This window comes from Channa argus, chromosome 24 (assembly GCF_033026475.1).
Source record: "Channa argus isolate prfri chromosome 24, Channa argus male v1.0, whole genome shotgun sequence".
Lineage (NCBI taxonomy): Eukaryota > Metazoa > Chordata > Actinopteri > Anabantiformes > Channidae > Channa > Channa argus.
Window position 1 is genome coordinate 3,787,246 of NC_090220.1, and position 23,554 is coordinate 3,810,799.

General features: G+C 40.4%; 1 protein-coding gene across 2 annotated transcripts in view; it reads right to left on the minus strand.

Moving 5' to 3' along the window:
- fgf11b (fibroblast growth factor 11b) overlaps positions 1–21,509 on the minus strand; it is a 36,180-nt gene extending 14,671 nt beyond the window's left edge. Inside the window, exons 1-3 of one of the 2 annotated variants that reach the window (XM_067494725.1) lie at positions 20,494–21,508; positions 3,617–3,727; positions 861–964 (exon numbers count right to left, since the gene is read on the minus strand). In XM_067494725.1, the coding sequence (XP_067350826.1) occupies positions 861–964; positions 3,617–3,727; positions 20,494–20,686 (408 nt within the window). In that variant the 5' untranslated portion in view covers positions 20,687–21,508. Of the gene's footprint in view, positions 1–860; positions 965–3,616; positions 3,728–20,493 lie in introns of both variants that reach the window. The other variant, XM_067494726.1, reaches the window with a different exon arrangement.
- Between the last annotated feature and the right edge of the window lie 2,045 nt (positions 21,510–23,554).

The following is a 23,554-nucleotide window of genomic DNA, read 5'->3' on the forward strand; positions in this document are numbered from 1 at the left end:
AAGGCCTTCCCTGAAGGAGACATTGTCTGGATGGGAGCATATGTTGCTTTTCAACCTCTATGTACTTTTCAGCACGGATAGTGTTTTTCCAGATGTGTAAGCTGCCCATGCCAAGGCACCAATGCAGTCCCAAACCATCAGAGATCCAGGGTTTTGAACTGTCCGCTGATAACAAGGTGGATGGTCCGTCTCCTCTTTAGTCTGCAGAACAGGGCCCAAAGATCACATGCATCCAGTTTTGACCTTTAGCCTTGTCCCTGTGCAGAGAGATTCCTCCCGATTCTCTGAAACTTTTGGGGATGTTAAATACTGTGGATGGTGGGATTTTCAAAGTCTTTGCAACTTTACCTTGAGGAACATTTTTATGCAATTGTTTCACAAATTTTTGCCGCAGTTTGTCACAGATTGGTGAACCTCTGCCCATCTTTACATTCAAGAGGCTCTGCCTCTCTGAAATGCTCCTTTTATACCCAGTCATGTTACTGACCTGTTGCCAATTAATCTAATTAATTGGCAAATTCTCCTCCATTTGTTTTTGATTAGCGGCAATTATATTTCCAGCCTCTTGTTGCCCCTTATTCTTTTTTTTTTTAGATGTATTGCTCCCATCAAATTCATATGAGCTAATATTTTCCATGAAATGCTAAAATGTCTCGGTTTCAACATTTGATATATTGTTTGTGTTCTACTGTGATTAAAACATGTTTTGATAAGATTTGCGAGTCATTGCATTTTTTTTTTTATATATGTTTTACACATTCTCACAACTTTTTTGGAATTGGAGTTGTACAATGTTTTGGAGGATCTGTGTGTGCTCAAATGTTATCAAATAGAAATGTCTTTTCTTCCCACATACTCACCGAGGTATAAAGGTATCCCTCACTGTTCATTGCAAGGTACAGCCCTGTCTTTGCCCCTTGGATGGCCACGATCCGCAGTCCCACTGGAATTAAGTTGAACTGTGCTTAATTGGGGAATAAAGCAGGAAGGAGAGTGTTTAGGATAAACAAAGAAGTCATAGAAGTCTGTGAATTCAAATAGCCACAACGGGTCCTTATACTCTGTACCAAATTAATTCTGCACTGTCAGAGTTGTATATTACAGCTCTGTGACTACACTCCTATGAGACCTCTCTTGTCGGTAGACTATAAATTCGTTGTAGCCCATAGAATATGATTAGAAGCTGGTAAAAGTGCATTTAGTTACTTTGGTCTGCTCTAAAATAGCTGTATCCATGTTTTAATGATAAGCTCAAGATGCACTGTTCTCTCTCGTGGCTGCAAATTGCACGCGTGCTTGTGTGTTTAACTAATAAAACCATGTAACTGCTCCTACAAGGCCAAGACCAAAGCAGCAAGGCTCACAGCTTTGCCTAGTGGCTAAAAGAGCTACACCTGGGAAGTTGGTGCCGCAATAATAAACCAAATGTTCTCCACCCAGCTATCCAAAGTGTAATAACACAAGAGCAGACCCACTAAAAACAATTACATTTGACCAATTCAAAAACATATGGGAGAAGAGAGCGTCAGATAACACTGGCTAGCGGAGATAAGAGCAGACCACAGCAGCCTTTGTGGAAAAAGATCCACTAACCACAATGGTTCACTGGTTCACCATTACAATCACATCCAAGAGAGGCTCTCAAGTTCTCAGAGCAACATAGCACCATGCCCAGACATGAGCCACATTTACTGGCTAAAGAGGCTAAATTCACTCCGTGTCATAAACATAGGTCCTGGAATGCTTGAAACTATAGAGTGTCAACAGGATTTAAAGAGCCTACATCAAGAAATCAATGAGGTTCTGGAAAACAACCATAGAGGCCAATTTCAAATAAATTGCACAAGTCACCAACCATTGAAATATTTTCAAAGGAGATGCTCTGACCCCGCTGTTGTTCTGCATAGAGCTGAACCCCTTCACCCAGATCCTCATCGAGAGAGGTTATGGATACTGACTATGGACTGGAGCAACCATCACCCATCTCCTTTACATGGATGAAATCAAGCTTTATGCCAGGAGTGAGCGAGACATTGAGTCACTTATCCAACCCGCAAGCATCCCCAGCCAGGACATTAGAAAACATGTGGCCTGGATAAGAGTGGTCTGATGGTAACAAGGTAAGGGAAGGTAGTCAGAACTGACCAGAAGGCAACACAGCAAATGTTGAAGACAGCTACATGTAACTTGGGATCATGGAAGCAAGCAGGACCCTCAAGCACCCAGGCCTCTGGTAGAGTACCTGAGCTTGAAAGAAGGAAAAGACTAGTGAAGTGAAGTAGTGCAGAGTGAGGGTCTAGGGGTCCATCCATATGATGTAGGAGAAATGTGATTCATTAGGCCAGACCACCTTCTTCCATAGTGACCATGGGTCGGCATGGGCACCATGACTGGTCTGCAGCTACATACACAACAAGTTGTAATGCACTGTAGGTTCTGATGTCTTTCTATGACCTTTTCCCAGCAGTTTCAGCTACAGTAGCTCTTCTGGAGCGGACTACTAGCGCCAACCTTCGCTTCCCACATGCATCAGTGAGCCTCTGCCCTCCATGACCCTGTCCCCAGCTTTCTTTCCGTGGGCCACCTTTGGTAGGTGCTAACCACTCACTGCATATGAGAACATCCCATAAAAGCTGCACTTTTAGAGTTGCTCTGACTCAGTCATCCAACCACCCCAATTTGGCCCTTGTCAAAGTCATTTAAATTCTCATGCTTGTCCATGTTTTCTGCTTCCAACACATCAACATCAGGACAAAAATGTACACTTAATATATCTTACCCACTTCAGGTGTGCCATTGTACATAGATAATTCATTTTATTTATTTAACCTGTCAGTGGTCATGTTGTGTAATTGGTGTGTGTGTCTGTGTGTGTATAGATAAGTAAAGTGTGTGCTATAAATAACGTAGTCCTGCCTTAAACTGAAATGTGATGACCTCTTAGAGTTTATGTTTATGTAAACATAGGTAAATGTCACCTTCAGTGTTTTCCACTGCCTCAGAGCAAAAGCAGTTTGACATTGGCAAGAGGTTACAGGAAATGGGTTGGTTAAATTAGTTTGCTACTATGAAGACTTACCTCAACAAGAAATAATGCAGCTTGATTGAATTTTTAAGAAGAAGCCATTTAATAACTACAATCGGAAAAGAGTAGAGTTCGGAAGGCCAGATGCAATGGAAACTACAAAGGGAAAACTGCATAGTTTCTGCTCTGAAAACGACATTTAGGGTGCGTAAAGGCCTGGATGAACAGCAGCCCAGCAATGCAAAGATGGGTGGTAGAGAGAGAAAAATTTGCCAATCAGTTCTACACATGAGCAATTAGATATTAAAGTTTGACAGGCAGTCTGACGTGACCTTCCTTCCTATTACAAGACAAAAATAACTCTATACATATTGGACCGGTTTTGGCAGATGAGATGACTTAACACTGATTTTGTTGGCTTGACTCTTACACCATAGGGTCACTGTAACACAGTGTGAAACTCACTGTGGTTCGGCGTTAACTTCCTATTGATGGTATGAGCTTTTCTCTAAGTGCTGCTACAGTCAAGATTGTCGATCATTTTGTTAAAATCACAACACAGCCACATAAAGGCTATAGAAACACACTCACTAAATGAGCTGCTTTCATCCCTTGTGCTGTCCAAGGTTCCATCAGGCTGCATCTGCAGGTAGTATCCATGTTGGCTGTATAGCCGGGTGACAATGCCTTTTAGCTGTGGCTCTGCAAAGGAGCATAGGAAACAACATTGAATGGGAAAGGTACCATGGCCAGAGGCAGAGAGCAGAAATTACTTTCGCTAAATGACATAACTTGAAAAAGTAAAGGGTTAGTCAGAGATGTCACAGTTTAAAGATACTAACCACAGAAGAGTGAAGCCTTTGGAATTACCTGCATTAATGTGTAAATATAATTTCTGCATCTTCAAACCTTTACCGTATTTATACCAATGAAAAAATACAGTCTATTCTAAAAAAAAACATAAATCAATGTATTGTTCTTTTCTATACTTTCTATACTCATTCAAAAATTCTGTGTGGGTTGCAACCCTGAGGCCCATAGTTAATCAACCAAAACTACCTGAAGTCCAGTCCATCTCATGATGCATCTACTGCAGTAAACAGGTTCCAGAAAAATGTATGTGCTTGCAGCCTAAAGGGCTCACACGATATCTCAAAGCGTTTCTATATTTTTACGTCTGGAAGGAATGAATGGAGGTGGTTAACTGCTATGTTTTTAAGTCTACCTTGCCCAAGTTTCTATGGTTTCTATGGCGGGACAGTTTCTATGGTAGGAAACAAGAGGTCAAGCTGCAGCTCTCTAAAGTTTGCATACTGATCAAATCAGGTTGAATTATTGAAGAAGAACCCGTGGCATGTTGTTGGAGGCATCATAATTTCGAGCTACTTTGCTGCCTCAGGGCCTTGACAGCTTGGTTTAGCAGGGTAACTAACACGACAGTATGAGCGTCTGTCCACCAACTGAGCCTCAGGGAATGTTGAGTGATGCAACAAGACAATGACTCTAATCATTAAAGGCAATATTAAAGCTGCGTTGAAGAAGAATCCACTGCTCGTGTGCTCAACAAAAGGCTGCAGACAGGAACAGCAAGGCTGATGCCGCCTTGTCTTAAAAACAAAGTCGTACCGAAACTAACACAAATTACCTCCTAGATCCCTAAAGTCAATTTCCCCTGCAGAAAATTTGGACAATTCCCTTGCATCAGCTGTTTCTGTCTCTCTTTTTACTTGCTATATCTCCTCCCATGCTTTCACTCTGCCCAAACACAAAACAAAAGTAGAAGTCAACAAGTAGCGTTTTCTGTCACTATACGGTTAAAATCTGTGCCCAAGCTTCCAAAATAACTCAGAGGTGGAAGAGAAATCCGATTACTCTTCTTCAAATTTCCAGTAACCAGCTTTCATAGGTGCCTGTAAACGCCATCCCCCGATTACCAGAAGAAGCTGATTTCTCCAAGTGCCCCAGTTAGTTGAGGACATGTAAACACAGTTAACGTTTGACAAGTGGCAACTACAGCCTAATTTGTATTCATTTAAGAAACAGAATGTTTGCAGCAGCTCTCAGACATGACAAGTGGCCCAGTCAATTATACATATCTTTGTGCTGTGGAAATATAGGTTGTCTCCTAAGCTCAGTGCATCACTGCCTCTGTGGTGCAGGAAGGACCCTAACTTGAAGCTGAAGTCACTTAGCTCAGTCACTTAGCTTCGCCAGGCCCAGGGAAGTGACCAGCCTTCTCTAATGCACCTTTCACACGGCACATGAAGGAGCAGTTTATGACAGAGCCACTACAGGATTGTGGCCCATGTGAGGATTTCCCCCTCTGCTAAACTCAACTTATGCCCTCGCATACTCTCCCAAGGGAGGGGCCTAGGGCACTGCGCAATCTGCCCGTCTTTGTGCCACTAATACATGGAGAAACAAAGTAGTAGGGGATGCAAGACTGAGATCTGGAGGGCTGTTTCCCAACGGATGCATGCATACATACATGTGTAACATTTCCCATTTCCTCTGTTCAGGACTGCGTTTTAAAACATTTTAGTCAATCTCCTTTTGACTTTTTCCTTCTTTTTTCTCTCTCTTTTCTCCCTTTTCATATCCTCTGAGTTATGTATGCTTCAATCGCACCTAATAACATCATACATCATCCAATTAGAGCAGTAAAGCTGTTCATTTCTTGTCCCTGCAGACGAAGATGCATATGAAAGAGAAAGAGTGAGTGAGTGAGAGAGAGAGAGAGAGAATAGCCTGAATGCAATGGCACTGTTGTTTTCTTAAGTGACTGCTGTATGTGCTTGAGAAAAAGCACATTTAGGCAGAAGTTCAATATACAGCTCATGCAATATAGCTGCAATCATCCTCTCATGCTTTGTGTCAATGGCCTAAAACTAATGTTTCACTTAGCAGAGGTTGGTCGATCTTCAAAATCCTTGTTCTTTGTCCAACAAACAATAAATTCTGATCTAGTGTAACAAACATGTGCTTTTAGCCTAGTGCTTCTAGCCATAACAGTTGGACCATGCAGCTGCAATAAAGATTCATTGATGGTAAAACAAAAAAAATGTGACTGGGATTATTGCAACTGGATTATTATACAAATATTGCAACTTTGACCTACACAGGCCCAGTCATATTTTTTAAAGTGTGCTTCGGAAGTCAGTAAGGCCCAGTGAGGGTTTGTTATTCTGGTAATTTGAACATACATTAGACATGCTCTTGTTTTGCAACTGCCACTAAATGATAAGGTTGTGGAAACAGCATTTACAGCTGGGAGGGGGCACAAATAATACATTTTTGGTAGGTACAGCTCGTCAAATTTAAAGGTGAGATTCTTTGTCACACATCACTATAAATGAAATATTTATAACTTTTAGTGGGTTTGTCAGGCTATAGACATCGAAAGATGTTATCTTACCAAAATTTAAAGTTCATTTTTAAATTTGTTTTGTTACACCTAACAGAAATGATAAGCTAAGTTGAAACCCTCAACGAATTATTAAATCATTCTTCTGGGAAATTGTATTTGAATAGTGCGATTTCGCTATGATGTTAGTTTCAGGCCCGACTACGAGCAACATACAGTATCCATTGGCTTGTACAATCAACAATTCATGCAGTCCTTCCCGTTTGTTTTGTTCTAATAGCTCCTGGTAGCAACAATCCTTTAAACAGCATGCAAATTAACAAACCTCGGCATAATCATAACATTGGATACACTCAGTGCCATCCAATATCAGATATACACTACATCTTTATGTGTATTCTGCAAACTGCTTCTCTCTCACTGTCTTGACTTCACCCGTGTCTGCATATTGTGTTCACACACGCGCACCTGACACAAATGTTTTTCTGCAACATATTTTATGTAACATTGGTACAGTTTCCCTTTAAACCTTTGTGGTTTGCACACAAGCCACATTAGGATGAGAACTCGTTACTAGGCGAGCCAGCTCGCTTTATTTCTCATATGCCCTGGTGAAGTACAGAACACTGACAGATAGTGACACACTGAGACAGCACGCTACCTCTGCTTGGATTAGCAGAGCACACATAGTTGCTTAGAGCAAAAGGCCACTGTTTGTATCATGTTGGTGCATATTGTGCACATGTAGCTTTTGTTTCTCCACAGGGGTAAACATAGAAGATGAGATCACTAAGAAAACTACTGACTCAAAGGTCGTGTTTGCTGATATGGGGAGGATGTCAGAGCATGTGTTTATTCGAACAGGAAGAGCATATTTTATCAAGCCAGGGGACCAAAAGCAATTGTTTTAAAACATTTAGTTCAAAAAAGTGAAGTGTCACATGATGTAGTGATTAAATACTTATGTACTTTTAGTCTGTCCTTGGGAGTATAATTATATGGCGCTTGAATTCATTGGGTATTTAATTTTCTGCTCTTCTTATTTCTAACAGAGAGAAATATTGTACTCGATTTACAGCCAAAGGTAAAAACATCTTTTTAGATGAAAAGTTTAAGTAAAACAACAGCTTATAGAATGAATAATGTGTTATTAATTAGAGAAGCGGCCCTACTATCTTTGGAGAGGTTTGGGTTCTAATTCACTCAGATTTTCAGATGTGTAAAAGAGTCATAGCTTTTTCCTCATCTTTGGCAGACAGCATTGTTGAGGCCTGTTTCTCCCCCAGTGTGCAAAGAGCAAACACACTGACAACATGTTTCATTTCTCCTGCCAATTTAATTCATGGAAATGACATTACAATCTAAACTTCTGTTTGACATTTTCAGCAGCAAACACGTAGTCTATGGGGTCAGTAGAACAAGGGAAATATGACTGTATTTGAGGTGTCCCAATTCTGATACTGCACTTAATACTAACACTCAACAGCTGTCTGTGTAGAGTAAAGCTGACTGCAAGCTGTGCAGTTGCTAAATTAAATAACCATGTTTGCTGACATTGTCAACCACTGAGAGACAGTCACATTAACTACAGATTTACCTGAAGTTCATTTTGTTTCACAAAGATATTTTACCTCCACATTGCACTGTAAACTAGAGTCTACGTTATCTGCGACTCTTGATCATGATCTCACCTCTCACCATCTCTTCTCTTTGTTCTTGTCAGAAAACAAATGCTCTATCTTATAACACTGGTCACTTCAAGACATTTGTTTTGGCAGATTTGTATATTTCAGATCTAAGGTGTGGGATCCTTCCAGGCTGTCATAGATTAGAAATCTGTGACAGTTCGTGGAAACAATGTTTAAATGTGAACTGGTCCAAACTGAAGTTGTTACTGTCCAACAAGTCATATTAGAAGCACAACATTTTATTAGTATTCTTATTTTATTTATTGGTACTCAGTATTGGCAACTTACTCAAATGTAAATACTTACTTTTACATTTACACAAAAGTGGTGTTGGAATAGCTGATGTCATAGGACAGATAAAAAGAATGGGTGGCCAAATATACTTATACAAATATAGGTCTGTAGATATACTTGTGCAGGCCTCCCAGGAATATTCCATGGGCGTGAAACACTCTCAATGACTCTGGTAAGGTTTTAAGTTAGGCTTTCACTGATTTCTGCTCGATTTGATGTTTTGTAGCTTTCTTATTTATTGTTATTTGATAATGACCAATACCTGAATACCTGAAGCATAGTGAAATGCAGCAGATGGTAGAAGAGAATAGCATAGCAGTGACTGGGAGGGCTCGGTGGATTTCATCTCTTGGCTAGGCGACTTTTCATTGAAGAAGGTGCTTGGATGAGTAGCGAAACATTTCAGACAAATTCCTGTTGACATGACTCAAATTCCCAGATAAGCACACCTGGGCTCACAAGCTTCACCAACAGTCCTTGGCTAAGTTGCATGTTGTAGCTTTAAAATGAAAAAGAGGAACATCCATCCTCAGACTTATGGCCAAAAGAAATAAGTAAGCTTAAAGTAAAAATGTGGTGAAAAATGAATCTTGTTTTCAGAGTGGAGAAGGGGATGCTTCAGTCCAAACAGACTCCCAGCTCATACTTGTCCTCTCTGATCAAAGCATTACTTTAGTTCTTGCTCAGGTTTCAACCGTAACCAAATGTAGTAAATGGATTAGCGCATAGTGAAAAACCTCCTCTCTGGAGCTTATTGAGGTGGCCCATAATCATGATTAATCCTACTTCGAGTCATTTAGTGTGAGGGGCTTCCCTGTCCTGCGTTATTTTTTCAAGTTGATCACACCTACATCTGCGTTGCAGAACTCACAGTAAATATGTCAGAAACACAATGCGTGGCCCCGACTGTACTGGGTACTTCCCATGGAGAGGACGTGTCGTACGCAATTTGTCGCTTCCGGGGGATGTGTGAACTTGAGTGACAGAAAACATTTACCGGTCCAGGTCAGTGCAGTGTGGGTCAAAGAGAACTCTCTGTCTATGCACATCAACGCACATGGCTTGTCAGCATACCAGACAACATGTTGAATCTTCAACAGGCCTGTTTCCAAGTGACCTGTCCACACATGGACAGAAATATGGCCTGCAGTCAACAAAGAATAGCAAAGTGTGTAAAAGGAGCTTCTCATTGCACATTTCTTGTTAAAGTTCAATCTTCTCATTTCAGACACGGAAAAATCCTTTCAACATTAGGATAAGTTTTATCCGCTGTCAGAGCCTTTAGTGTTTAATTTGAAACAGACAGGATAATCAAACTGAACAGTCAATGTGTTCCTTGTAAAAGTATGAAAGACTTTGCCTCGGATCCAAGCAGTGACAGAGGAATGCCCCTCGCCAATTTACATTCAGGACTGATAATCACTTAGAAAATCACTTGGGGGACACATGAGCCTAGTGTTGCAGTACAACCTTTCACACAGCAATTATGTGTGCGTGTCAGTATAAATGAGGTCAATGCACATAAGAACCCAAGGTAATCATGACTGCCATCAAGGACACTTAAAGCCTTTGCTGCAGTGAAATTGCTCTGAAAAATAAAGTAGCAGTGGTTGAGGTTTACAGCTTATCAGCCTTGCGTATGGCTCAGTCATTATAGTAATGTATTTATCTGGCTTGATTTGAGCTCACTATGTCGGTGGCTGATATGCCTCTCAAGCTCCTTTTGATAAGGGTGGAGGTAATTACTGTGGGCCTACATGAAAGAGCAGCCAAGGGCATTTCTGCTGTTCTGATCGAACCAAGTAACGGGTTTTCCTCGGCTTATATTTTCAGGACTCCCTAACTCTGCCTTGCCTTCTCATCATGATCTCTTTCACTTTCTGCTGCTCTCTCTATATGTCTCCCTCTCACTCTGTCTGTGCATACGCACTGTATCCCACATGTGTCTGTATGCATGCATATGTATTATATGCATGAAAGTAGGAGCCAGTCTTGTGTGCAGTGTTTGATTCTGCTTCTAATAAAAGGAGAACATGGTTCCTTTTTTTTTCCTGTTCTAAAATGGGCCATGAGCTCCACAGTGCTGCTAGTAATTATCAACCTTGTAAGAGGATAGAGGGGGAGAGAAGCAGAGGAGGAATGAAGTCGTGAAAGCTAGTTAATAACATGGTGGCCAGACTAAGGAGTGCTCTCGGTTTGTCCTGAAATAAAACAGGAAAGAACAGCGAGAGCAAAAAAAAAAAAAAAAAGGCGATGGTGATACTGAGATACAGAATGTGACAAGTGTGAGAGGGAGTAAGCAGAGATAGGGGAAGACAGGTTGAAAAGGGATTTTGTAGAGGCAGACTCAAGGCGATAGCACGGTGGCGACGAGGTCACAGAAGGAATAGAAATGAATGACATGTATCACATCACTTGCAACTCCAACACTGGCGTCTTCTTTTAAATTCGAGGCTTCATTAATCATTTCACATGACAGCGTCAGTAGTTCAGATAAGTGAAGCAGAGTTATTGCTGCTTATTAATGGTGCTGATGGGAGCCTGTCAGACACAAGCCAAAGCCAACACGTTCCTGATACACAGATGTGCTTTATTAGCACCATGATGTGGTGCAGGAGCACGCTGCGGTTTTGTCACAGTGCAAAAATGTCATTTGTTTTCCAGATTTAAAACTGCTTTGTCGACACAACATTTAACAGAAGAAGACAGAGGCACGAGCACAAGACCAACAAGGCTTCCAACACCTCACCTCTCTTTCTGACCCTCCAGCATGGACATAAATAGCCACTTCAATTTATACAGAACAAAGAAACATTGCTCTGCACTCCAACGGGGGTCCAGACATCTGTCTGAATCTGTGATCATCACACACTCTGACTGAGATCAGCATGCCGATGGACAACAAAAGACTCACTTGCTAAAAACCTTGATATAGGCCTTATGCAATGCTAATAATCACAAATGAAGGAGAAAGAAGAAAAGCTTGAGTGGAGATATATAAGAGCACATGACTGAGGAAATCCATTGTAGCTTCCAGCCAAGCATTAGGTCATATTGCTAAGTTTAGCTAATGTACTTAGTCACAGTCATACACTTAAAGAGTTGGTGTGTAAACATCTTTGAGCAAATGAATAAAGAGTACACATACGCAAAACATCGGACACAGAGGTTATGACCTCCTCTGATCAATTAAAAGGGCTCTTGCTCAAAAACGTTTAGATATGAATGACTCTGCACTGTTGCCAGTGATGCTTTGTCAGTCTTTGTCATAGGAGGTGTCTCCAGAATAATCTCTACTAAAAATCCCATTTGGGAAAAAAAAAGGCCAAACTATAGCTAAAGTACAGTAGTAAATCTTTAAATAAGATTTGATTTGAAAGCTCTGCCTTTAAACTCCTCATGTTTAAATGAGCTGTGCAAGAGTGGTGTTTGAATATACGGGTGTAACCTGTAGATATTGAGCATCGTGTTGGGGATGTATATTAAGAGATGGAGTATATTTTTTAATAAGTAGCTTTGGGATTGGACAATTAGAAGAAAAATTAGTAATCTGAAATAATGATCTTTTCTGACAGATAAGCCGCTTTCTCTTCTCGTATGCAGATTAATCAGTTGGATGTTTTTATTTGAAGGTATAGGAAGAGAGTGCAGGACCAGCAACTGTTAAAAGGCCCAAGCAAGCCAACATATTCCTGTGGGTAAGTCTCAACTGTTGATGTAACATTGGTATTTACAAATTGAAAATCTACCATTGGCCAAATTCTACTCCTTTCTTTCCCACAACAGAATTTCACTGACTGAACCAATTTTAAATGTCATCATTTTGATAGCGACTTCTGGTTACTTACAGTATAACTGGTTTGGAAAATTGGAGTAGGGGATTATGGAAACAGGGAAATCCAGTTTCTTCCCAGAGAACACCAATTTCTTTGCCATATAGACGCATAACTACATTTCTTATTAGTTTTGACCAATGATGCATGTGTGTAAAAGGCTGCAGGCAGGAACAAGCAGCTGAGTGCACAGCTGAATGAGGGAGAGATCATTAACGGAGCAATGCCGCCTCATTTTAAAACAAATTCTGTTCCAACAGACAATTCAAGTAACACAAACTCTTACTTGTGTTACTTAAGTCTGGAAAACTCACCATGCAGTTAAAACTTGTGAGCAATGCTTCCAAAATAAGTCTGAGGTGCCTCATGTATACACAGATTTGAATTAGCCAGGATTCTGTCCATTTAAACTTTGTTCCCCAAGTACTTGAGAAAGATGATTTCTCAGAGTAACCTGGTTACTTAAGTGCATGTAAACACAGTCAGTCTGTCTCCCTGTCCCTGTCTTCCCATCATTACCTCTGTAGGTGTCCTCCATCCTCATTGTCTATCTCTTGTTGGATGTAAATTCAATCTATCCTTGTCAGCTTTATTCAAAACACCCACATACTCAATTTAGCAGGTATGTGTGGGAGGTTAGGATGGTATTTCCAGGACGACAGGAAACAAAAGGGTGGTTTTTGCACAAACATTCATCTGCCACTTCACTTTGAATGAGACTTGAGGCCATTGTCATCAGCCTCTCTGCAACTGAATACCTTTTCTCGAGCCAACTCTAAACTCCAACTGTAATACTGACTTTACTTAGCCTCTAAGGAGATTCTCCCAATCAGAGACATCAGGTCAGATAAATAGCTCCGGTAATCGCTAATGGACTTTGAAAACGTATAGAAAATCTAAAACATTAAATCAGAGTCGGAAAATGTCATTTGATGTGTACATGTCGGACAAGGTTTATGCAAGGAACCAGATCATCACTCACAAGCTGCATCCACATCTTCGTCAACACCATTTGGTACAAGAGATTTTAGATCACTGATGAAATGAGGGCTGAAAATCCCCAGACATGACCTCAACAGCAATCAACCACTAATCTTTTATTTGTCTTATCTAGATGCAGAGAAACAGAAGGCTGTTGGTGATTGGAAATGTCTCAAATTTAGATAAGAAAAAATAGGAACTATTCCTGTTTTATGAAAGCTTTTCTGTTTAAAAGAACCTTGATTTAAATTAGATACTAATCTAATTGTTTATTTTTTTACATATCTCAAGAGATTTTTGTGATTATTTACTGCAACATCAACAAAGTTTAAAAGCAAATTCTTAAGGCTGTTTATTCCCAAGACTGTTCTGTCCAGTTTCAACCAGGAAATCTTTTGTACTGCTGTCAGTACAAAATACTGCTGCTATAGTATTTTTATTTTTTTTTCATTTGCTGAGCAACAAAGGTTCATGGTAGTTGTAAACACGATAACTGTGTGGTTACAATTTGTTAGCACTACTTTAGCAAAGAGTGTAACACCACCTGAAAACATTAAAAAATGGATTAAAAAATATTTCATTATTACCAAAAAAGGAACATTTGAAAGATTTTTTTTTTAAGGCACATACTGTATCTGATACATATATATCCACAAATATTAAGCTACAACATATTGTAATTTTTGTGGTTGTGCTTATGCACTCCCAACATTTTCTGTTGGTGAGTTGGAAGCTGTGTTTTGACTTTATGTTATGATTTTGAAAAGTGATGTTCCAATTACCAATGTGAGCCACTTGTGCCTTCACCTTCCACATGTTTCCTAACTCTTCTTTCAGTCCTTGGCATTTCTAAAACTGCTATCACCTAGGATTGCTACATCTATAACTACAGCCTTTTTCTTTTATTTATCTACCACTACTATGTCCCCTGTATCTGGAAGTCTCACAAGATTTTAGCCTGTACTGTACCAACCACCGTGCCCTGCCTGCCAGCATCCTGCACCCTGCTGTTATGTGCATCTTTGCACAGACTGGACCTGGAGTCCGGCCTGGTATGGTAGACCCTGGGCTCTATTTATCTTGTAGTTCGAGCCTGCTCCCGTGCTTCTAGAATGAGTGCCTATATGTTGTCCTGCAGTCCAGCTTTGTCCAGCCACTGGTAGGATTTTTTGATATCAGCCATTTCTTCCATCTGACACCGCTAGTGACACATACTGTGCAGAGGTTTGTCCTTCCATGAGGGGTCCTGCTCTACCTTCTCTTGCTCCTGTGGTTTTCCTGTGGCCTGAAGTATTGACTAAGCACATCATCACTTGGGGGCATCTTCCTGATGAAATCATGGATCTTTGTTGTTTAATCTTGTATAGTGCCTCTGATGCTCACTAATCCTCAGCTTCCTTCCTTGCACTTAGTGCACAGTCTCAGGATGCTGGATTTGGGGTGCAACCCTCAGTTCATTGTAAGGAACTTCCTTGTGTTGTTGTCAGTGGCCTCCGTCTCCTCCTTTAGCCAGCCCATTATGCCAGCAGGGTATATATAAAGAGCATTCAGAAGGTTTTCAGACCCCCTTTACATTTTTTTTATTTTGTTATGTTGCAGCCTTAATATTTTCCTAATTATTCTACACTCAGTATCCCAAATGTCCTGCCAAATGTCTGAATTTGAAGTTGAAGTTAAGGTTGAATGTTCAAACGCAGAGCGGTTTGATCAGATTTGATCGACAAGGGCCTAGAAAAATTACAATACGGCACCTATGTCACGCCTATGAAAGTTGCTTATTAATCCAAAGATTGAAAAAATGATTGTTATTCTGGATTCCAGACGTAAAAATGACCACAATTACATGAACACTATTGTCCTTCCTGTGGTTTTTCTGAACAATAAATTGGACAAAATGGGTCATATTTTCCATTTGCAAAGTATCAATTTGCATGTTTTATAACACTCAGTAAAATCTTTTTCACCGTTTTTATTGCCAATTGCTTTGTAATGACTGTCTATGGGAAATGTGCTTTTTGGGCCATTGCTCATCAAGTGATCTTATTTAGAATCTATTTATGTGAAATTGCCAAACTACTTCACACACAAGCCACAATGCAAACTTAACTCTCAGATGTTAAAGTCCTTCACTTACTCTGTGAGTGTCACTACGCCTGTGTTCAGAAAATACTATGTTCAGAAACAGCCAAACGGTATTGATCCTAATTAGTTATTTTATAAACATTCCTTTTTATAGAAATGATCAAATAAAGTCAATAAACATTAGACAGATTATTAAACAAGAAGAACTTAATGTCTGTAATAAGCTGTTTTGCAGAGACACTTACTATCCAGCCCCATGATTTCCCCATCTCATCTACTTCTCCACATGTTGTGTCTATGACAGGCTGATTCACAGCTCTTTTCAGTTCCACCCACCTTCCCTTTAATCTCCACTTCTATCTCTTTATTTTCTGTATTTCTGATTACCCTTTTATCTGTGTCCACCCCCAGTCATCGCCATCCACCACCACCTTTTGAAACAAATTTCTCTGACGTCAGTAACATCTTAATTTGTTCCTTTAAGCCTGTGTTTGCCTCTACAGACCCCCCCCCCCCCCCCTTTTTTTTTTTTTTTTAAATCTCTTTATCTGTCTCCCTCTCTCTTTCTCTCTGACCCCTGTCTCACTCAGTAAAGTTCTGATGAGAAGCTACCTAACACTGCATTGTCTGATCAGGTGTTGTTGAGTAAGCAAGTTCGCAGCCCTGATCTCTCGGGGTCAGCTTAATGCTATCCTGTGCTGGATCTCTCCTTGTAACCCGGTCTGCTGGCTGCCAGCCTGGGTCTACAATTCTGCTCCAAATGTGGACAGGCCCAGCAGATGCTTTACTCTTAGAACATACTACAGTACACCACCATGCCAAACAGCCCACTCAATGCTACAAGATGTGTAGGTCTGCACTGTATTTGCATGCATTCACCTCTAATAACTCGGCTAAGAGTGCTGCTGTTTTTGATGCACATTTGTATGTTTTGTGTTAAGATTGTGTGCTCATTTAATCCAAAAGTATGATACTAAAGGAGACACACAGTGGAAGATAATTCAAGTCAGAATTCACCTTAAACAAACTTATAGTGGGAATATTAATTGCTAATAAAATTGCTAAAACAAAATCACAGTGACGTTGATGTTGATCTTTTATGTTTTGTTATTGTTTTAGACCTTTTGGGTAATTTGTGACCGGAAACATGAAGAGAGCGAGCTGGGGGTATGGCATCCGAAGCTGGATTGAAACCCAGGATGCTGTGGGAAATTTGGTTCGTGCCTTCACCATTTGGCTGTCCGTGTGCTTCAAGTGGGTGGCCAGCTCTAGAAACCGTCTCATGTGTACAGTATGGGACTCTGCTGGGCAGCTAGTGGAGGGTGATAAAGAGTTGGGAGGCAGATGCTGTTTTTCATGGGTTTCATCTAGTGTGAGCTTTAAGCCAACCACATGTATAAGCAGCAGGGCTTATGTCCATCCTATCATTTAAGTGGCCCGTTGCTTTGTGGCAGTGGTAAATATAGCTTATGCATGCTGCTGTGATGCTAATATGACAGCTGGTAGAGAATCTGCATAATTCTCTAACAATTGAGCTGTGTAGAATAAATGTATTAGTGTATTTGACAGTAATATAGTATTAAAACTACAGTATGTAAAGTTTTATTCTAGAAATATACTCCAATATGAATCTTATTTTGGAGAGGTGCTGTCAATGCTTCCTGCGACCAAGACCCATTGAGATGTCTGTTTCTACTTTTTCGATCAATGATTGTCCATGTAATCAGTCCTAATTTAAAATATTTTAGCTTGATTTGCAAGACTGGAGCGTTCTCATTTATTGTAATGTGATGACAACCTGAAGTGCTGGGCTGAGGAAGATGGAGAGCATTTGAGCAGTGAGTTGGAGAGGTGGGTGAAGCAGACTGGACTTATTTGGAGTCTAATGTCACTGGGCCATCATTACTACACTTATATGCACTTACTGTAGGTTCCCAAGTCACTCAAATAACCTGCTTTCTTGGGTATGTGGGGAACAATGTTTACATGCACTTTAATCTGTGTATCTAGCAGAGCATTCTGATTTCTCCTCTACCTCTGACTTACTTTGTAAACGTGGGCCACGGAGATGAACTATATATTGACAAAAATCACTGCTTTTCCAATTTTTTTCCTTGTATTTTTTATCATTTTTTGACTGTGTTCCGATGGCTACAGAGCGACAGGAGGGGTGAGAATGGGAAAAAAAGGTAAAAAAGAGAGAACAGCTGATCCAAAGCGCAAATTGTCTGGATAAAAAAAAAAAAGCAACTTATTTAGAATTGTATGAGGCACTTAGATACATTTTATCCAAAGACTTTAGGCAGAATTTGTTATAAAAACGAGGTGGCATCACTCTGTTAATGATCTCTTCCTCATCAGCTGTTCCCTCAGCCGCTTGTTTCTCTCTGTTGGAGCTTTCTCATTTAAATTACACAAAAAAATCCCTTTGAGTTCTCTATATCAAAATATTTCTCTGCTTTTAGCTGAAAAACTCCACCAGATGACATCACCCAGAGGAGTTTTCATCATTATGAGTTCAGATGACTTCATCTGGGGGAGCTCTGGAAAAGCAGCTTGAGCGTCATCACAAACCTCATAGTATGAGCAGCAAGATGACGTAATGTGAACTGAAGGTTCCTCCGAGTGATGTCATCTGAGGGCATTTTTCAGCTAGAAGTAGTGAGATATTTTGATATAGGGAAGTCAAAAGGAACTTTAATGACCCTTATGTACACATACTAGCCAAACTAAAACTAAAAGAAGAAAGTTCAATTTAAGAAATTAGCTTAAAGAAAGCCGACTGTAACATGGTTACAAAAGTCCATTTAAATGCATTGATTGTAGCTCCAAGTGTAATGTGCACCTTACAAAAGATACAGACTTATCTTGCAAAAATGTATAAGTTTAATCTATAAGCTCTAATTCTTTTTTAAACCGATTGTGTAGCAAGAGAAGGAAAACAAAGGTTTGAGAACAAACTCCAAGTTTTGGACATCACCACAAAATTGTGGTGATGTCTACATACATGAAGATTTCTTCTTACATTGTTGGCACAATAAAAGCTTACAGAATTACAGACAGCTATATGTAATTTTGATGTCGGTGGGTTAATAATCCTGTCACTTGGGAGGTGAAGAAACAATCACAGAAAAAATACGTTAAAAAGTAAATACTGAATGGGGCAGCAGTGGCCCACAAGAATGGCTGCCTACGAATCGTAGAGTCTGCGGTCTGTGGCCCATGTCTGCCTGGCCATATGTGAAAGTGTCCCTTGGCAAGACAATGCCTGCTACTGAATCCCCACACTGCCCAACCCCATTGTTAGAAGTTGCAAAAGCCAGCGCACCTTTGTACACTGGACCCAAGCCCAGGAGAAATTTGGGAGCGTTCTGGAAGGGTATCGATGGCATATGATCTGCTCTGTCAATGATTCATTACATTAATTCATTACATTAACTCATCAGCGTAAGTCATTTGAACTGAAATATTTTAAATACTTTTGCAGTAAAATGTATGTATGCAATTAATTTAGAATCATTAATAATGCTTAGATACATAGAAACAATGCTTAGGTCCGAAAGTCTAAAATGGAAATACTCAAGTACATTATATTATACTTACTGTAAGTACGCTGATGTCTACCACTTCAAAACCAAGGAATGGAAGCATATATCAAACTGTAACTGGATAAAAAGCAAAGACCATTTACATTTATGTTTAAATCAACCTCTTTGTCCATGATGGACATCTGGTGGTATTATGTAAACAACTTGTAGCCAGCTTTGTTTAAAAAGGGGGATTTACCAGAATTCCCAGAAGATATGCAACATGATGATTCCAATACACCTTTTCTCAGAAACCGAGCTGTATTATCGCAGAATGTCATCATAGTCCCATTTAAGTCTGACAACATATACATGGAGGTTTGTGTATGTGATGGACGTGTTCAACATTAAGCTGTTCCATCTCTAAAGACAGGACTTAAATATGTTGAGTCAGTAACAGTAATTATCTCACTACCACACCACAACGCCACAAATACCATTAAACAAGCTGTCAAGACTTAAAAATGTACCCCAACAGTTGTTGTTCAATATATAACATTTCTAGAGAATATCAGTCTTTTGGCCATGAGGTGGACTTTAATATTCATAAATGGCAGTGCTGTTTGAAGCTTAGCAGATGCATACTGTATGACCAGTCCCCATCTAGCCAAAGCTTCGCTTATCACTCATCGTCACATTCCGTGTGTTCACATGCTGCCTTTAGCTCCAAGGAGGACAAACACTTATTTCTTACTCAATCAGCCATTAAAGTAAAGTTGCTTCTTTATGAAGGATGTTTGTCGAGCAACATTTCTGCACTATACATAATATAACTTGCGTATACTACACTTGCAAATTTACACTTTTCAAACATAAATTAGTAATTTCCCAGTCCACCAGGCACATTAAATGAGAAAAAGCTACACAAAAAAATAAATAAAAAATGAAGAAATCACATAGATCTGTCTCCTTAATTATTGCAATAGTGTATTTAGAAAAATACACAACATACCAAGAAATACATCAAAAAGCATAGGGATATGCATGAAATATTGCACACTTTTTCTTTTCAATTGACTAGTTTTGATAAGAGAAGGTGATGTTGGCAGCACATCACATCATTCTCTATGATGTCATTCCCTCAGTGTTGAAGGTCTGCTTTCAAAGAGAAAGTAGTACATCAGAGACCTGACAAAGTTTCTCAGCACAGGCAGTATTTCACACAGATTTGGTTGTGTTGCACCTGTGGATGTCAAGACATTACTAGTGCAGAACTTAACATATGAACCTGACACTGAGCTGTTGGCCAGTGTAGTAGTGGACTTCATATTACATTCATTCATTTCCAGAAGAAAATCTTTCACATTTTTAAAAACATCTTGTGATTGTGCAGAAAGGCTGTTTTTTCGTGAACTAAAAACAAAAGTCACATTTGATTTTAGTAATTTCCTTTATGTCGAAATGAAATACATATTACATACAGCTCAATATTTGTTTTGTCCAAACCTGACTTAACAAACTGAGCCATTGAGTTTTGTAAGACCCACAGTAGTAAATGTGCATCAGTGTTTCAATGATATCATAGATAAATAACATTTTGATTAACTTGTGTTCACCCTTTACCTCCAGCCATATATCACAGCACATAAGCAAGAAAAGGAACAAGCCGAGAAAGAAGGAAACGATAGCAGTGACTCACCCAGTCTTTTGTCGTTTCGACCTTTTCGACCCCCGCATAGCCGCACTTTGGAGATCAGGACCAGTATCTGTTTCTGGCACAAGGACTTGTTGCTCTTGGGACAGGGCTTGCGCTTGCTGGCTACCGGTCGGTTGGTTTGGTCGTCCTTGACCGCCCGTTTCTGTCTAATGAGAGAGCTGGCGAGAGCTGCCATCTTCCCCCCCCTCTCACCTTTGGGAGGGGGGTATCTTCCTTGTCAATTCTACCTCTTCTGGTTTAGCTTTTGTTTTTTGCAGACAATTAGAGTGTGGTGAGCGTAGAGAGAAACCCCCCCAGGGGAGATCGGGGGGTCCAATCGGGTTAACAGCGGGTTTAGTTTAGTTGGAGGGTCCCCGTAGAGAGGGAAAGACTAGCGGAGATGTAAGTTCCCCTGTGGTCCAATGTAAAGCAACTGCTCTGACAAAAATAAAAATCTGCTCTAACACAGTACATGAAAAAGTGCCACAGTCACATAATTTAAAACCACAGGTTAGAACGACTGACTTTTAAAAAGCGGAAGATGGAGATTTTTCTACCCCTCTTCCCCGCTCATTTTTCACCTCAAGCTGTGTCTCACTTGCCAAATCTTATATTGCAAAATAACTAACCTACTTTAAGTAGACAATACGAAAGAGGAGGAGCTCAATTTACTTTACGTATAAAAACCCTTTTACTGAAGAAAAGGGAAATCATTTTGAATGCTAGGAAGCTCTTAAAAGCGCAAGAGAAATCAAAGTGTTTGTCACCATTTGTGCAGTCCACAGAGGTCCAACTTTGCCTCCCATTTAAATGTGGCAGCATGGAATAATGAGCAGAGAGTCCAAGCGGTAATCCAGCCGACTTAAATCCAGAGGCAGAACAGCAGGCGGGACGTGTACAGTCTTTGTGCGAGAGAAGCCGGGAACAAAGCGGAGACATGGACACAAGCAGACAGAGATTCCTCTTCTGCCTCCGATGGCACGCTCTTTCCCACAGTCCTCACCGAACTCCCTTCCTCCCCCCTCCCTCCCTCTCTCCCTCCCTCTCAAATCCAAAGTCAGTGAGTGGTTGTGAGAATATGTGTGTGTGTGTGTGTGTGTGAATTTCAGCAGCCACCATCAGTAGAGGTGACATTCATGAGGGAGAGCGAGGGAGAGAGAAAGAGAGAGAGAGAGAGAGCGGGAGAGAGAGAGATTTAAAAAAAGCAGGGGAGACAGAAGGCAGGGAGGGAGGTATGGAGGCTGTGAAGTGTGAGAATGGGATGACTGGGGAAAGGAAGCGGCTAATGGGGTACACATTTATTTTACAGCAACATCCCTTTAAAATAAACCGCTTCAAACGGAGAGAACATATTTGACAGAAAGCCTGTGTGTGTGTGTGTGTGTGTGTGTGTGTGAGAGAGAGAGAGAGAGAGAGAGGGGGACAGAGAATGCTTAAGGTGCACATTGTGACAGTTCTCTGTCTCCTTGAGAAGAACAGCAGCACCCATGGGCTGTTCCCTCGCTGTCACAAGCATCCCCACATCCACAACTACATCAGCATATTTTGTTGTCTTTCCTGCTCTAATCGTGTCATTAGTCAGTTTTCGCCTTCACCTCCCTCCAGGACATCCCCTCATGCAGGATTTACCTCCAGATGTGATTCGTCTCTGAGCTTTACATATGGAATTCAAACAAAAAAAAGTGAAAAGTGAATTGGCTTACGTTAACCCCAACAGAAACACGAGCTCGGACAGCTTGAGTTTGACGGTCATTGCTGCCAACACACACACACACACACACACACACACACACACAGAGGCACATCATCCTTGCTCTCTCCCAGCTCCCCACCTACAAAATCCATACAAAAACAACCAACGTTATATACATGCAGCATCCTCATTTGTTCCACTTCTGTTCAAAGACTGACATTTCTCCAGTAATATGCAACAAAACAAACTTCCACGAGTATCAGTAGAGAGCACAAATCGTGCCGACATACTTTTGCATGCAGTAATGGGAGCGGGTAAATGACAGTACCCTGCAGTCAAGCGTTTCTCATCCTGTTGAATTACACTAAAAACGATAAAAAGGTTTACGCTTATCATTTTCCTTCTGCAAAATAGAAAGGATCTTAACAGGACTAGAATATAAAGTAAATGTTAAACAATTACAATTGTTTCTATAAAATAGTATTTTGAACAACATGTATGGATTTATTCACCTTTAATGTAAAAACATGGTTATGCAGACATTATAAATCTAAGCCATAACTTAAAAGCTCATAATCATGCACCTAGAATCTGTAGTAAAAGTGAATATAAAATACTGTGACTGTTGGTAGTATGGCCCCTTAAGCCCAACAAATCAGCTTATTTGAGAGGCAGTTAGTCCAGATTTGCTTGGCATGGAACCTCTTTTACCAGCCGATTGCCAGGGAAACCAGCAGCCAAAGCAACTTCAAAGTGCAAGGTCAATTCACTCTGTTTCTAACAATGCTAGGCAATCTGTCAGGGATTGATTGACAGGTGACAGCAAGGGGATGATCTGCTCAGAGGGACGACGACACAGCGGGTAAAGAGCCAGGGATGAGATAATTCAGTTTGTATTGACTTGAAAATAGAAAAATATATTTTTCTCCTTTTTCTAATGATTTGTTCCCCCACATTCTCCATCCATCCTCAGCCTTGCACTCATCTTCTTAGTCTGGGTAAAGAATCAATCCCCTAATGGACACTACTTTACACATATTGCCAAAGGTTGCTCTGCTTTTTGTTTTTTTGTTTTTTTGTCACAGGTACATGCCAAGTTACATGAAACGAAAGCCAAGTGGGGATTCTTGCGACAGTGTACAGTCGAGGTCAAGAAATGTTTCCATCATTGGAATAAAACTGTCTACCCAACACTAAATGGATTCATTAACACTAAAGGCAGTTTTCATTTCTTCCTATGAGCTGTCATCTGTATGATCACATCATACTACAGTGTTTCCCCTACATTGGCACGAGCATGGCGGTCCGCCAACAAGACCCCCCCCCCTCACCATTCTTACGCGACAAAATATTTTTATAGATAGTGATATA